At 43.4% G+C, this 17,693-nt stretch overlaps 1 protein-coding gene across 1 annotated transcript; it reads right to left on the reverse strand.

Annotated features, from left to right (window-relative positions):
- Window positions 1-3,341: 3,341 nt before the first annotated feature.
- On the reverse strand, window positions 3,342-17,678 carry klhl8 (kelch-like family member 8). Its single transcript, XM_062554147.1, has 10 exons — window positions 17,610-17,678; window positions 14,559-14,787; window positions 12,680-13,228; window positions 12,023-12,209; window positions 11,253-11,396; window positions 9,989-10,100; window positions 9,621-9,789; window positions 8,974-9,133; window positions 6,462-6,663; window positions 3,342-6,077 (listed from the first exon to the last, which is right to left on the reverse strand). Exons 2-10 carry the CDS (start codon window positions 14,763-14,765, stop codon window positions 5,954-5,956), a joined length of 1,854 nt encoding a protein of 617 aa, XP_062410131.1. The 5' UTR covers window positions 14,766-14,787; window positions 17,610-17,678; the 3' UTR covers window positions 3,342-5,953.
- Window positions 17,679-17,693: the final 15 nt, after the last annotated feature.

Here is a 17,693-nt window from a genome sequence, read left to right on the forward strand (position 1 = left end):
TCCCTAGCCAGACCACGGACAAGCATGCCCACCCCGCTAGGAGCTGTTGGCACATGATCCAACAATGTGTCAGAATGAGAAACAGAACCAGCTGGCTCCGTCAACAGTTTCCCCTTAGCAGGATTAGTTATTCTAACACTGATCTAAAGGTGACCTAAGTCTGGAGGCAGAGTGAGAGGTTAACATTTGTATGCTTTTTAAGGCTGTGCATATATTTCCTGTATCGGGATTCCCACTCCAATGTGAAATTCCATGACTTTTCCATGACTAAAAACGTGAATTTCTATGATCTATAATGAACGGTGCAATATACTGGCAAAAGATTTCAGAGCAGCCATGTAGCGTTCAAAAATCATTCGCTTTTCTTCAGAGTGGAAGATGAATAACTGAGAATAACTAAACCAAGTTGGGCTAACCATAACCATTCAAACAAGTAGTAGAGTTAATAACCAGACATACACCAATTCTGGAAATAAATTTGTATCAGTGTATTTTGGCGAGTACATTTTAACTGCAACGACAAAATTCCCTGATATTCCACAACTTTGCCCCAAATACACAGTAAGATCAGTGGACAGTCATGGACAGTCCATATCCATGACCCGTGTGAACCCTGCTGTATATTTTCAATGAAAAGTATTATTTAGTATAGTATTCCAATGAAAGGCATGAGATATAAACATATGTGATCATCGTAACATCACAACATCAAACTAGAAATGCAATTCCAAGGAATTACCAGTGCATGAAAATGCAAAAAAAAAATATAGATAGATAATGTAGATATGGTTACTAAGGTGTAGCTAGGGTAAACATGGTGGTTGCAGAGTTTAAAGAAAGCTGATAGTGTGAAGGTAGACAGTTTAAAGCTTAAACATTCCAGTTCTAACCTAACTAATGATTTCTAACAAATGTTAGAAACAGATGCTGTAAACAGATGTTAACTATGCTAACAATGATAACCATTGGTTATCATTAGCTAAGTTATGGTAATCATTAACTTAGCTAATGATTTCTAGCAGTTATGGTAAAAATGCTAACAATGTTAGCACTGTTAACTATGTTAACAATGCTAACCAGGTTGATTAGCTAACTTAGCTAATGATTTCTAGCAGTAATGTTAACAATGCTAACCATGCTAACTATGCTAACCAGGTTGATTAGCTGACTTAGTTGATGATTTCTAGCAGTTATGTTAAAAATGCTAACTATGCTAACTATGTCAACAATGCTAACTAGGTTGATTAGCTAACTTAGCGAATCATTCCTAGCAGCTATGCTAAAAAATGCTAACAATGCTAACTATGCTAACCATGCTAACTAGCTAACTTGTTACTGAGGACTTCTATTTTGAAACATTTGTTGATAGGGTTTCCATGGCTGCCACTATCAGGAATAAAGAAGTTACTATAGTAAAATAATGTTGGTTGCTATGGAAACGGTCATAAACGCTTAATTTTAATGGTTGCTATGTACATGGAGGTCTCATGTAGTTGACTGAAGGCATAGTTGAAGATAACCGACAGTTGGAATAGTTGAACAGTTAAATAGTTGAGTAGTTTCAATGGTTAAATGATTTAATAGTGTATTATTGCAGTGAGGACTTTTATTTTGAAACAGTTGTGGAAAGAGAGTTCAACAGGATATGTAGTCTTCACAGAGAGATTGTATGCTTAAAGCCTGAGAGAGAGAGCTGCTGCAGGTGGAGCTGGCCACCTGGCATAAGATTCTAATTGCTTAATGATCCGATTGTGATGTCATAGAGGCCAATGTTAAGTCTATGGGGAAATTTTTAATAGTTTTTAATTTATAGTTTAAAAAGTATAAAAGTTACAAAGTTGAAAAATACTTAGCAGCATTCCCCTATTTAAGACCTACGTTGCGACGTTTGAATGAAGTTTCTAAGTTAAACGGTTCAAGCTGAATAGAAAAAATGAATTTGGTAAGCGGAATAATAAGAAGAAGAAGAAGAAGAAGAAGAAGCCTAGGAAGAACAGTACAGTGCATTTTCATGCACTGTAATAATGGTGGTTTAAGGTATTTGTATTGTACTTTACCGTAATTTCCCGACTATTAGCCGCGGCTTATACATTGATTTTGCTAAATTTCTTCCGCTATGAGGTTAATACAGGGGGCAGTTAATATGGTGTTAATATGTGCTTTTTTTTTTAACTTGCATAAAACACTGTCCTGCGGCTTATACACAATGCGGCTTATATGAGGGAAATTACTGTAGGTCTACTATTTGGTAGAGCCATAGGCACGAGAGGGGAAAAGTAGAGAGCATTTGCCCTTTTAATAACCCCTAATGGCAACACATTTAAATGATTTCTGATTAAAAAAAAAAAAAAAAACACACACATTTCAATGACTGTTTATGGGGAAAGTCAGGAAGCAAAAACATACACACTAATCTACACACAAATGGCTGTGATAGAACTAGAAGCAAAGTTCAGAAGTGGGCAATTAAAATCCTTTATAGCAGCATACTACCAGTCAATAAAGTTTATACAACAAACTTACCAAACTTCTGACTGTTACTTTTTAACTAATTTTTACGGTAAATTTGCGCTGACTTTAACAAACCACCCACAAAACAATAAAAGAAAAATGGGCAGGCAATACTGTAAAGGTAGTTCTTCAGTGTTTTTCTGATGTAAAGGTCATACTGTGTTGCTTCCCTGATATGTGGCTCCATTCTGAAACATTCATTCAAGATGATCATAGTCATATAATAACACAAGTTATCATCATAAAGTTGTTGAAATAACCATTCTTTAGCAGTTCTACAGAACCTTTAAAATGTGTTTTATATTCTTAAATTGTCAGCAAGGATCATATATAATCTTTAGGCTATAGAGCACTACAGTACTTGTATAGAATCTTTGTCTATCAGTCTTTCCTTCAGAATTCTAATGTACCTTTCAGTTGTATTTTATTGCAGTCCCATACATCCACTTCTATTGCTCCTTTCTGTGTCTTCGTGTATTTTCATAACCTGATTTAAAAAACAAATAATAATAATAATCTCATTTTGGTTTCTACGTTGCTGTCTCTGTAAAGGACTAACTACATTGTGTAAGTGACTGATTGGTTGATTTACTTACACTCACCTGAGAGCAAATTTTTAAATGTTTTAAAAATAATTATGCCTATTATAATAATGGGAAATACCATTGCGACTACAAATGCCTCATTATCGTGCTATCATCATCATTATTAAGTACAAACATGAGTAACATCAAACTTGTGTCCAAATTGTTCATATGGTGAATACTGTATATCTCAACATATCAGATTAAAAAGCTATGAAAGAAAAAAAAGATCACAGAAAGCATCCACATATTCAATATTTATCTTTATTAAGACGATACAAAGAAATGAAAAAAGCATAACAAATTTTCAAGCAAAAATATACAACACAGATACAATATCAAACCAGTACGAAAAGCATTACATGTTTACAAAACATCACTCCAGGGATGCCCTGCTCTGCTGAAGTGACCAGAGAAGATACAACAGGTCTTTGTAGTCTGAAACTCTAGCTAGTGCCATGGTAGCTGTACACATCTAAAAACAACAAACAGCTGAAGCTCTACCTGTCCACTAGATAAATTAGAGGTACATTACACCACTCTTTTAGATCACACCACCCACCTTCCCTGGTAGGAATCACAAAACCACCCAAGTGTCACACACAAATAATCAAGTCCTGTAAATCATATGATAACAATATGAATCTTCACCACAAATATATCCTGACTTGATTTATCAGTGAAAGCTGTTGCTTTTTTCTTTAATTATTATTATTATTATTATTATTCCATATTGATGGGCTTGAGACAGATAAAACTAATGAGCAACTGTAATGCATCCATGAGTGTAAGCTGAAAAGGCTTTCAAAGAAGACCACTACTAGGAAGAGCTTCTGAGTGAGACCACACAACAGTCTCATTTCTGGCATGTGAGCAAAAAAAAAAACAAGTTCAAGCTTTCAATAATCCCTCTACTCTCCTCTACTGAATAAGACTTTATTCACAAGGCCTCATCACGGCCTACTGCCCACCTCTGCAGTGGCTGAACAAAGGGGAAGACAGGAGGAGAGGAGGTTTACTGGCACGGTTAACAGGATAATAGAAACAACAAGACTAAACAAAACAAAACAAAATAAAACAAAAGGAACATGGCGGCACTGAGGTTAGCTGGCAAATGCAAAAAAAATAAGTAAAAATAAAATATCACAACAGTCAGTCAGGTTGTCATTGATTGCACAGAAACCCACAGCAGCATGGCTCGTGAGCCTGGGAATGAAAAAGGACCGCAAAAACGCACAGGTACGGCAAAGCAAGAAACCAAACGAGGAGTGAGACATCAACCATTTTGGTCTCACCAAAGCAATGCTGCGGTCCAGGGGAAAAAAAGATCAAGCCCATAGAATCACTCAGGAAATGCCTTGAGTGAGATACGCTAGGGGAAAACAAACCCGTTTCCTCACGCATGCAATTCATGGCAGAAGAGTTAAGAGCAAATCCAGAAAGGGAAGTAAACATCGCTGATAAAATATCTCCAAAAAATAGCATGGTTCATTTTTTCTTCCAAGCATCTTGTTTGACAAAGACAAAAAAATATTCAAATATCCATTCTATCCTACGAAAATAGTGCACAATGAGTGACGACTTTGACAGAACCAGTGCAGAATAATATATTTTTTTTCTTCTTCTTCTTAAAAGATCTCTGAGCATGTGGAAGGCCCTGTGTGTCTGACATGGGCTCTGAGGTGACCATACCTCGGGAGTGCCGAGAGCAGAGACCAGCCAGTGGGGTCGCACCCAAAGGCCTCTGGCACCTCGGTCTCGTCCAGCACTGTCAGCCAGTCACAGGCCTCTCTTATTGCAGAACGTGTTGGCAGTATCAGGTTCTAAGACTATAACCGTGTTTAAAGTTTCAATGTTCTCGCATTGCACCTTCCCACCACCAGTCTGCGTTGCTATCCCTCTCTCTCTCCCTCTCTCTCTCGCCCTCATGTCTCACGTCTATGATTGTTTTTAACGCAAGCAGACAGCGAAAAGGTGGAAAGCATGTCCGAGTCAGCTAAGGTCCATTGCCAGGGAGTCTGTTTGTCTGTCTAAGCACAGGCAGGGGAGTGAATGGGTCACCTGTGCTATTTGTGGCCGTTTCAATTTGGGGAGTTTTACTGAATGACCTTGTCTTCATTGGCACAGCGAGGCTACTGCAGACCCGACAGCTTACCAGCCAACACCCTGCGGTACTGAGGAATGTTCAGGAATCAGTCAGGAAGCTTTGCGTTCCGACTCCCCGCGACTACAGCGAAGCAAGAGCTTAGCCCGGAAATGACTACGGTGAGCACAGCACTAGAGTGAAATAAGAGTGTTTGTGAGGGGGGGCTTTTTTTTGTCAGAGCATTATGAGTGATAGTACATTTTGGAGGAACACCCGTTTTCCACAAATGCTTCAGTCTCACCACATGACGAGTGTGTGTGTATGTGTGCGCATTACTGACAGTCAACATTTATACTGATTGTGTGAGCATGTTTAAAGAATGACAGTGTCATATTTGCGATTGCCTGTGTATGTGTATACATGTGATTGTGTCTGTGTGTTTGTGTGCACATGTGATCGTGTCTTTATTTGTGTGTGAGTGTGTGTGTTTGTATATACATGTGATTGTGTCCTTGTGTGTGTATATGTGTGTGTACAGTGTATGGCATTGTGTCTTTGTGTGTGTGTGTGTGTGTGTATGTATGGCATTGCGTCTTTGTCTCTGTGTGTGTGAGTATTGCATTGTGTCTTTGTATGTATGTGCTCTTGTAAAGGTGTGTGTGTGTGTGTGTGTGTGTGTGCGTGTGTGCTCTGGTGAAGGTGTGTGTGTGTGTGTGTGCTCTGGTGAAGGTGTGTGCTCAGTCAGTGCGGTTGTGCAGGTGTGTGTGAGGGGTCACATGCAGTCAGCAACGTTGCTGGAGCCCTGGCCCACGTCTCGGATCTGGCTGATGTGGGAAGAGCACACCGCCACGCCCGCCCCTGCCCTGCAGTGGGACACAGAGCCCACCAGCTCCCACCTGAGAGAGAGAGAGAGAGAGGGAGAGAGAGAGAGAGAGAGAGAGAGAGAGAGAGAAAGAAAGAAAGAAAGAAAGAAAGAAAGAAAGAAAGAAAGAAAGAGACAGACAGACAGACAGACAGACGGACAGAGAAATTAACGATGCAACAGGCATCATTGTGAAAGAAAAAATTAGTTCATAGGATATAAAGATCATGGAATGAAACAGAATAGTTAAATTCGTTAAATTGTGAGTTGTTCTACTTTTCCGGCTCAAGCTAAATGTCAACAGCTGGCTACAACTCCGTATCCACCAATTTCAAGGACACTACACAACCTAGCTACGTTGCTGTGAGATGTATGGCGGCCCTCTTCCTTCAAAGTTGCCAATGCAGGTGCACCTCACCTGTTCATGCGGGGCTCAAAGGCCTCCACGGTGTTCAGGTAGATATTCCCGTTGTGTCCACCGACAGCATAAACACGTCCCATCACCGTGGCCACACCCACGCCACCGCGGGGGGTGGTCAGCTCGGCGACATACTCCCAGCGATGCGCACGGGGGTCGTACCGTTCCACTGAGCTCAATGGGGAGTTATCATCAAAACCACCTGCCCAGATAACACACATATGGACGCACATACATACATACATACATTAAACACAAAAATAATCGCACATACATTTCAGTGCACGGTTGACATTGATCCTCGCTTTTATGCTCGTGTTGAACTGCATGCTAGGACTAGGACACTGAGATTCAGGAAGTCTAAAGATATAAAAATAAAAATTAAAGGCTTCAGTATGAACCCCTGAAGGAAATATGTCCTTATTAAAGTTCATTTTAAGCATTCTTTTCCTAGATTACTGGTGGAGAACAATGATTGTTTTCTCAAGAATATTGTAGCACACTGACTCTGTTGAAAATCTTTGGAACACAACATGTATCAGATCATGGACATAAGTAAGGAAATACTATAAACAGAACTAAACATCCAGTAAAAACAGAATACCGATGTCTCAAGTCACTAATAAGGGTCAAATCCAACAGACTGGCCTCAGCGGTGAGTCGAAGCCTCAGATGACTTCAGTTTGCCATAAAACCCCATCTCTGCTTACCACCACTGATCAGTGACTTATCAGTAAAAACAAACCACCACCATCAGCTCCACTATCCCCATCACCTTCACCTTCACCTTTACCTAACCTCCCGCCTCATCGTCTCATTCCCTCCCTCCCTCTCTCTCTCTCTCTCGGTTACAGAGATCAGACAGGATCATGTGACGGCTAGCAGCAAGGTTAGGGCTAATGGCATGGCAGAGCTAAACATTAACGAGGATGGCCACTTCACAGAGGCACAGTAGCTCTCCTCATCTACAGTAGCCTCACACAAGGGCAGGCTACCTTACACCTTAATGCACTGAGACACTAATGCTTTGCACGGTGAGACGACTGCAAATACGTTCCACTTGTGACTTTTCTTTCTTGTACAATAAAAGGATTACGCTATTTTATTAGGAGAGGGTACACTAGTGTGTGAGGAACACACACACACACACACACACACACACTCCCTTTCCTCTCTCTCTTTCACACGCACACTCGCCATCCCACTCACTCTCTGCCACACACTCCAGTGTTTCCCACAGATTAGAAGGCAATGTGTGGTGGTCGCCCCATGTCTGACTCTGCACCCACCCATATTTTCATTTTTCATTTTCATTTTTCATGGCATCGCCTTTTTATCGCTCTCCTTTCATATAATGTAAATTATTTTTTTTACCAAGATGTGAAGCTTGTCTTTATTTGAAACACACACACATTATGTAATTATTTACATTATATATACTGACATTTCGGATATTCATAACGGCAAATTTTATGCAGATTATAGCCTACTATTCATATTACAACTCCACTTCTTAAATTCAGCTGTCTGGTTGAAGCCTCAAAATATTAAACAAAGTAGCAGGCTAAGCTTAGCCTATCATACTCTACTGGTTGGACTGTTCAGTTTCCCCACATGTGTTTAAGTTTCAAGGTAAGCTAATACTTTTTCTCCTTGGGACAGGCCCTTTTAAGTCTTGGAGTTGAAAAACATTGTTGGTCAGTCAACTTGAATGCAAGAGTTTTAATCAAATGTCTGCAGCATAGCCTACTATGCTAACCGAATATAACAGTAATTTAACCGTCTTCTGTGCGTCAATGCGTTCACGATTGTGAATGTTTTATTTGGATATGTGCATGTGGAGGGCGGGTGTCCATTGAGCACGCACGAGAGCGGGCCAAGGAGAATGAGTTTACTTCTACCGTTTGGTAATTAAGTTGCACGCATAGTCTACACAAGTTGCGGGAGAACTTTATGCTTCTACCCGAGCAGCGTCAGGTGCATCAGTGGGTTGATCTTGTTGGTTTTTATGGAGACAGACAGCCGCGGTGTGCACGGAGGGGAGGGGCTGTGTGTGTGCGTGTGTGTGTGTATGAGAGACAGACACGTGAGTGACAGAGAGGGAGCGCAGGGAAAGGAAATTCAGCTTTACGAATGCTGCGTGTTTTTCAATAGCGTTTCAAAATAAATAAATAAAAGAATAACGAAACGCAATATGTGGCGGCCGGTGCTGAATCTGTGGCGCACCGCCACAAATGTGTCTATGTGTGGGAAACACTGCACTCACACTAGCTTCATTAACCATACACACCGACAAACACTCTTCCTCAAACACATACACATACATACACACTCACACAATGACAACCCACCACACAGACACAGACACACACAAACACACACAAACAGTGCCCCCCACCCCGCCACACACACACCTCCCTCATTCATTCATTCATTCATTCATTCATTCATTCATCCACTAATCCTCCCATCGACTACTTCAATCAAAGAAGCCTGTCGTTCCTCGACTCACCCACGACGTAGAGGCAGCCGTTGAGCTCACTGACACCGTTGCCGGCCCGCCGCTGGCCCATCTCGTGCACGTGTGTCCACTTGTTGAGGTGAGGGTCGAACCGCTCCACACTGGACAAGGAGGCGATGCCATCGTTCCCTCCCACCGCGTACACATGACTCTGGAGCGAGAAACATCATCCGTTACACAAAAATCAAACCAGTGCCTTGTGTGTGGAAGCACAACAGCTGTTAATTAAAAAAGTGTAAGACATAAGTGGTAAATAAATATAAATATATGTATATATGTAAAGAAATATATAAATGTAAAATAAATATATATATTTACTTAAAAATATTTAAGTTATGACAGACATGTAATGTCTTATTGTGAAAATACCTGCATTAGAGTCAAGTGGAAGCATTCATGGATATTACACTTGGATGAGAAGTACGCTTTTATCATGACAAAGTGTGAGGAAAGAAAAAACTCTTTATGATCTTTATCAAATAAAAAAAATGATAAAACACCAACTCATCTCCACACTGCAAATTCAGGAAACATGACAATAATTGAACATTTTCATCTACCTCTGAGATAAGCGTCTATAAATTCCTTTACGCAAAATTGGTGCTGTAAAGCAATTACCCAGAATCCTTTGTTCTTACCCCAAGGGCAACGGAGCCCACTCCTCCACGGGGCGTGTTCATGGCAGCCACGGTGCTCCAGCGGTCCGCCTCGATGTCGTAGCGCTCCACATCGCTGTAGCATGAGTTGTCGTCCAGACCACCGATGGCATAAATGGGGCCACCCAGAGCGGCTAGGGCTATGCCCCTCCTTCAGGACACACACACAAACACACACGTTTACAAAACACACGCACACACCAAAAAAAAAAAAACATTAACAGTCTGATCTTTGCGTATGTGTACACAGGCACACAAGCCCTTGTTTACAGCAAAGGACATTCCAACCTTCACCAGATCTTTCATTTAAATGCACCCATAAGAACTAAAGAAATATCCTTCCAACACACCTCTTGATGTACATGGAGGCCTTCATTGTCCACTTATTTGTGAGTGGGTCAAACATCTCCATGCTGCCCAGATGCTCACTTCCATCATGACCACCAACTGCATAGACCTTTCCTGAAAGGAATCACACAAGTCATCAATGCCACTACACTCACATACATATACATATACATACATATATATTATACAAATAAATAACAGTGGCAGTGCACATTATTACTCCTTGAGGGAGAATACAACTACGCAGTGCAGATACTTAACACAGTTGTAGAATTCTGGGGTATTCTCACTGTGTCCATATATTACTCCTGAATAATCGAATAACTAGTAATGACTGACGTATAGAAGTCACTTCAACACTATCACAACTTAATACCCAAGATCATAAGACCACATTTAGTGTTAAGAGCTCAGAGATCTGGACACGTGCGTTACGGACACATTCTGAGACATGTTTGCGGCCTGGGTGAATTTCAGCGAGGCTCGATTCCAATCCCCCCCCCCCCCCCCCCCCCAAATCCCCTAGGCTTCCGTGGTAAGACCAGATGCCGACTCCGGCGCCACATGAAAACAAACGAGCCGATGAAAGGGCCCCGGCGAGATTCCTCCGCCTTAAAGGAGAGAGAGCGTGGCTTTAATATTTAACCAGGCGTGCCGGCGGGGAGGAGACGCGTGTGGAAGGCGGAGGGGCCCCCCTGGACCCTGGTGGAGGCGTCGTTAGGCATCTTGAAGCGCGAGCGAGCGAACGCAAGCCTCGGACCACATCTAACGCGTGGGGAGGTGGCAGCGCTCCAGTCAAGCCGCCGTCTGTTCGCCGAGCAGCCCACATAACACATCTGAGGGCCCATGGGCTAAATTTAACGACGTTGGAGGTGCTTGCGAAAAGAGCGCGCAGTGATACGAAACCACAGTGGAAAAGACTGATTTTTCTGGGTTCTGTGGACATGGGGGACAAAAGGAAAAATCTTCCGTTTGAGTTAGTATTTAGATTTGCTTTCCCATCGGTTCTATTTTTTGCTTTGGCCTGGAGCGCATGCATGCTCAGCGGGTGACACTGAGATGGGCCGGAGATGCATGATAGATTAGCAAGACTGAATGGAGAAAAAGAGACCTTGCTAAATCATTTAGAAATTTTGAATTTTTCATTGTTACATCCGGATTCAGTGTCCTCTGGCACTGGTGGTAACCCAGCTCATGCTCAAAGAGAATGGCAAACATGCAGACCCTCTCTCTCTCTCTCCTCGGCTGACTTTACAAATTCCTCACCTCCGACTGATATGACTCCAACGTGGCGCCGTCGGCTGTTCATCTCCGGGCCGAAGAACCAGCTGTTCTTGCTGATGTTATAGCACTCGATGCTGCGGAAGGGGTCTCCGGAACCGCCGCGGCCTCCCACGCAGAACAGCACACCTGGGCAGGAGAGGGCAAAGGTCACTCACCCACTCTCCCTGGTCTCGCGCACTCTCATGCAATCACTCTTATAACACTTTCAAACCAGGATTATCTGACCCATGTCCAATTCTCAAGGGGTGGGCTGCAAAGTAGGGTCAGTCAACCTGGGTTATTCCTTTCAGACAGAAAAATCAATCAGGCTTGAACCCTGGTCAGGCGGCTTGGTATGAAAGGGGTAAACTGCACACACGCGCACACACACACACACACACACACACACACACACACACACACACACACACACACACACACACACACACACCACACACACACACACACACACACACGACTGCCTCATAACAACGACTGTCAGATTAACCAGCGTCGCCATCATCCACTGCTCATTCCGTACTAAAAGGATATTAAATCAGATTACATCACAGTGACATGAGATTAACTGTGACACTGATGATGACAGCTGAGTGGGCAGTGCTGAAGCCGATTACTCAAAGCCACTGAAAACAAGTCAGTCAGTCAGCATGGGAAACCATTCAGAAATGGGTACAACAGCGAGTTAGACAGCCAGGTCTGTGTATGAGTATGTGTACAGTATGTGTATGAGTGGGTGTATGTACTGTAAGTACCTGCGGTATGTTTCCGTGGTGTGGTGCGGACTGTGTATTCAAAGTCCGGCACACTCTTGTTGCTGAGGTGCAGGTGGTAGTTGCGGGCTTCGTCCAGCAGATCGCGGCAGCTCAGGCTGTTCTTGATCATCTCCTCTCTGGCTACTGTACCCGTCAAGAACTCCACTGGCAGCAGCGGTAGACGCACCTGAAGCCGGGACACACACATGGCACAATACACCACAAACTAGCACAGAAATCCATATACTAACACTATACACTTTCAAACATTTCGCTTTGGACAAACGCGACTGCTAAGTAGCATAACCGTAACCATAGAACCAGCAATGAATTAATAAAAGCAAGTATTAAGTATTTAAACTTAATATGCCACAATGTTCCACTGTTTCTATTCCACCTATGTAGAACACCCTATTTACTCAAAATAAAATAGTCTACTGTACATCCCATCCTCACTTACATTCATATCATCAATATGGTTTAGGGCTTTAAGTTGAACTATATTTATACTGAACTTTTCACAGTTTAATTCAAATGTTTAGAAAATTGACCAAAATAGTTGAGTAATTGTTTTGAATAATAGAGTCAAATAATCGTGATCTCAATCTTGGCCAAATAAATCCTGATTATGATTTTTGATCTGGCAGCTGCTCCGACCTGTGACATGATCTGGTCCAGCCAGGCGTCGTGGTGCTGTGGGTTGGTCTTGAGCCACTTGATGGCGGCCTGGTAGACCTGCGTCTCCGAGTGGATGTTGAGGTCGGGCGAGGCCAGCAGCGTGCGCAGGTGCTGCGGAGAGACGGCGGGAAAGTCCTCGCTCTCCACCACCTGGCCAAAGTGTTCGCAGGCGTAGCGGTCGGCCATGGCCATCAGGTCGACGCGGTGGTGGCTCTCGGCGAAGGTGCGCACGGCCAGGCAGTTGGACGGGTGGAAGTGGGCCTTCATGTACTCGCAGCAGGCCCGCGCCACCAGCTCCACCTGAAGGATGCACGCGGCGTAGAGCAGCGGCTGCACGTTGTCCACGGTCAGCGACAGACGCGACGAGTACGCAAAGGTCACCAGGTCCTGGATGGCCTCGCCGTCAAAGTCGCGGATCTCGATCAAGTCCTGCTTGGCCTCGGCCATCTCCGACAGGAACATGGCCCGGAAGTAGGGGATGACGCAGGCCAGGACCAGCTTGTGACAGGGGATCAGCCGGCTGCCCACCTGCATAGGACAACAACCAATGGGAAGTGAAGCGCTTTGGGTGCCTCGAAAAGCTAAATTCATTGTTACTCAAATGCGTTATGCTGTGTTGGGATGTGTTGGACATATTTAGAGACAGAAAGCGGTGTGTACAGCGAAAGAGATGTAATGGGCCCGTGAACGGTATTGAAAGTGTCTTTCTGTCCTGCTATAACTCCTAAAAATCACGGTTCGGTGTGTTTCCAGTTTTGAAGCTACGGTTCGCTTCATTTTTGGTACAGTAAGCCTGGAAGTACTGCTAACCTACAATTCACTGACAATACTGCTGATGTGTAACAGAAATATAGTATAGTCTTTTTATGTTAATTGACTAAACTCTACAGTACTTGATATATCTGTGTTGGAACTATTTAAAACAATCTCCGTATGCAAAATAAAACCTAAAGCAGAAGACTCTAAACGGCTCAAGCAAATATGTGTACTTTTACAAGCCTTCTCTTAACAAATAGAAAGATGTTACATCAAGACTGATACAAATGAAAAACAAGAAAAAGACAACAGTTTGCCATAATCAAATTGCAATATGTGGTCTTTGTTATTACATCAAGATGAGGGAGCACTCAATCATTTACACAGTACAGCAGCTAAGAACATCCTGATTAAGCTTTGCCATGATCCATGCTCCACAACAAAGCATGCTTTTCTCCAAGTTAAGATTCCTCTTTGTACTGAAAGGTCAAATATCAAAAGATCAAATGTAGGCCTGTGGCAGCCAGAGAGGAAGAAGTGGGTGCTCACTGCTCACCACTCAACCGACCGCTAGAGACCTGCTGACAGACTGCATTTGAGGGAATAGAAAAAAAAAAAAAAGAACTGCCACTGAATGAAACACTTCCATCCATTCATGACTGGTTACATACAGTACAAAAGCCCCACTGAGGACATGGAAAGCGAGGCTAATACTCTGGATTGTCAGCACCATGGGGAGGGAATTAAAACTCTTTTTTACATTGACGCTGATGAGCCCAGCTGTCCCACTAACTCAGCTCATTCAACCAGTCCACCTCACTAAGGCATTCGTCCACAGCCGGATTCAATGCTGAGGGCAGTGCACACAGTCGATTTATCTTGGACGGGACCAGGAATAAAAGAAAAGAAAGTTGAGCTTAAGGCTAAAGAGTGGTCATCACTACCAGGCTCATGTAGTAGGAGTGTTCAATGTTTCTGTGACACTAGAAGCGTTTATTTATGTTTACAGAAAGCCTGCAGGTGTGTGATGGATGGAGGTGTTAGGGAGCCTTGGCCTTAGGGAGCAACCGGAGTGTGCTGTGCTGTGCTGTTTGGGGTCTACCTTCAGCGTGACGTCGCAGAGCTCGCCGGCCTCGTAGAACTGACGCAGGGAGTTGTGGAAGTCCTTCCAGGCCTCCTGGGCCTGGAAGACGAAGGTGCCGTCGGCCTCGCAGTCGCCCTCCGGGCGCCGCACCGGGCGTTTCTCCTTCAGCCGCTGCTGCTGTTGCGGTTTGCTGCCCTGCTCCGTCGCCACATCGCCTGGAGCCATACCCACTCACGCGCGCCAGAGCCTGCCACAGGTGGACAGGGAGAAGACAAGCGGAACAAGTCAGTAAGGGGAGGGGGCATAGGGAGTGAGAGAGTGGGAGAAGGGAGAGAGGAGAGAGGAGTAAAAGAGCGGTCATCCCAGAGGTCAAAGGAAGGACAACAACGGTGGGGAAGAAAGGATTAAAGACTACCCTGACCAAAGAAGAGAGGTGGACCAGGGCCCAACTATGGCATAACATACTAACTGTCCAGCAAAAGAGATCCAAACACCGCAAATCTCTTAATGCCAGATTAGGAATGACCGCCACCAACTGATTTTGTTTGTGGTGGGGAAAAACAAAAAGAGCGAAAAGGATGTTCACAATTTAAAATGTGGGTAATGCAGAAACCCAAAGTGTTTGTTCTTTCTCCCTTTCCATCTTCTCAGCCTTTTTCCATGCTTGAGGAAAAAAAAAAAAAAAAAAAAAACTTCCCACCCACCCACGCCACACAAACTCAAACTGCACTCATCCTCTGGAGAGGCCTCACTCCCTCTGAATGCTCTCGCTGTGAGCCTGCGCCTGATCAGTATTCCACCCAGCACTGAGGCCACAGGAGAAGGCTGCACAGCCCATATTTCACAGAGCATATACTGTGCACTCAAAGACTCGCTCTTAGCAACAGTGCAACCTCTCCTCCAAAACCTGTAATCTCTCATGATGTGGTGGTGATCGATCTAAAATGTACATCATCTGACTGTGTTGCGGCAGGTCTGTGTCAGTATCTTGTGATCCTAATAGCATGCTTGGAGTGCCTGTACATTTACAAAGCATGTACATTTTTTTGAACAGTACAAAATTGATGTTAAATGAAATTCACATACTGCAAATCTAAAGACAGGAGGGCTGGGGGGAGTGAAACTTTCGGTCTATGTCAACTCATTCTTTCAGGTGTTTTGTTGGCTGGAGCTGGCTAGAAAACGTGACCTTGCTTTGTGCACTGGTGCACAGTCATGTTGGAACAGGAAGTGGCCATCCACAAACTTCCCACAAAGTTAGGAGCATGGAATTGTCCAAAATCTCTCGATGAATGCTGAAGGATTCGAAGTTCCTTCCACTGGAAATAAGGGACAAAGCCCAGCTCGGGGATGGCCCCTTCCTATTCCAACATGACTGTGCACCAGTGCACAAAGCGAGATCCGTAAAGACATGGACGACAGAGTTTAGTGTGGATGAACTTGACTGGCCTGCACAGAGTCCTGACCTCAACCCAATAGAACACCTTTGGGATGAATTAGAGTGGATCCTGAGAGCCAGTCGCCTCATCCCACATCAGTGTGTGACCTCACAAATGCGCTTCTGACAGAATGGTCAAAAATTCCCATAAACACACTCCTAAACCTTGTGGAAAGTCTTCCCAGAAAAGTTGAAGCTTGTATAGCTGCAAAGGGTGGACCAACATCGTAATAAACCCCATGGATTAAGAAAATGATGAAGTTCGTATGTGAGTCAAGGCAGGTGAGCGAATACTTTTGGCAATATAGTGCACATTATGCCAGTTTAGTATAACATTTAACCTTTTGACCAAAAATGTATCATTCATGACACAAGTGCGATTCTAATGTTTTATAGTACTTTTCTTTATGAGTAAAATAATGGGATAAAAATAATGCTTTCAAATAATGGAATATGACATTCCTTGTGGCTTTAAAAGGACATGTCATTGAGAGCACGACAGATAGACGCGTCACATCGCAACTGAAATCATACCTAGCGGGGTCTCTTTCTGACGATTTCTCAGTATCATACTAGGACAGGTCACAACTTTAACTGGTATATTTCCGGAAATTGTAAGGAAAGTAAACAGAGAGTACGACTGTTCAAATTCAACGCTGCGCAACTGAATTGTGGTCAGCTTGACTGGCGCTAGAATGCGCTCTCAGGTTCGTCGGGTCCCCAGACTAGGGGACACCACACACAATGGTCAAGTATCATTCGTGTGTTTCTGACAGCGTTTAACGTTGGAGTTAAGCATTTCCAATGTGTAGCTAATGAGAGTTTTCACCATATATTTGGTGTAATAATAGTTAGCACACTCTAAGCAACGCCATTAATCTAAGCTAAATCTACAGTCTTTCACGACCGACGAGTAACGTTCACTTTAACTCAACTTTACCGACGCTAATGTAAACACGTAGGCCTAGGTATATTCTGTTAACAGTAAGTGAAATATGTGTTAAACAATTTATCATAGCCAACGTTTTAGTTAGCTGACGTTGTACTTACCTCTAAGATCAATAAACACTATTCTATGAGTTCAAAAGGTCGTTACTCTACAATGAATTAGCGAGCTAACAGGCTGGCTCCTGTAAATGACTGACAATTAGTGCAGCTGTAAAGTTTGGGTTCATCCGTTTAGCTCTCGGATTGCTAACGCCTGACATTACAGGAAAGTTGGCTAACTAGCAAGCGTTAGCTGCCTAATACCTGGCCAAAAGCTGGTTTATCCTTATGATACATTTCCATGCGAGTAATGAATGACCCTTATCAGTACGGTCATTTAACGTCAAAGGGGAACTTGAACACAAATGTCCATTTGGTTGCTGATACATCAGGGCAGGGTACCTATTAACCACTCATTAAACGACAGGTCTGTCTGTTTGGGCTATGTCACTTTCAGCCATCATCATAACATGGCTAGCGAGCTAACGTCGGTATCTAGCTTGCAGCTTGTCTGTTTAAAACTTCCTGTATGCAATACGAAATCATATGAAGGTAGTTGACAGAAACGTGGCAATATTTGCCGGTCAAGTCACCATAAAGTTACGTACTGCAGAAATAACAATATTATGTGTGTATGATCCTACCTCATCTTTGGATTCGTCTTCAGCCTTCGCCTACTCCCTCACTATCTTTCTCTTTCACGCATGCACATTTCACACAGGCGAAGC

Source organism: Sardina pilchardus, chromosome 14 (assembly GCF_963854185.1).
Source record: "Sardina pilchardus chromosome 14, fSarPil1.1, whole genome shotgun sequence".
Lineage (NCBI taxonomy): Eukaryota > Metazoa > Chordata > Actinopteri > Clupeiformes > Clupeidae > Sardina > Sardina pilchardus.

Coding starts and splice junctions, on each gene's coding strand:
- klhl8 (XM_062554147.1), bottom strand. CDS start 14,765: ATGGCTCCAGGCGATGTGGCGACGGAGCAGGGCAGCAAACCGCAACAG. Junction 13,229..14,558: donor TCTGCGACGTCACGCTGAAG/GTAGACCCCAAA, acceptor TGTCCTATGCAG/GTGGGCAGCCGGCTGATCCC. Junction 10,101..11,252: donor TGGAGTCATATCAGTCGGAG/GTGAGGAATTTG, acceptor GATTCCTTTCAG/GAAAGGTCTATGCAGTTGGT.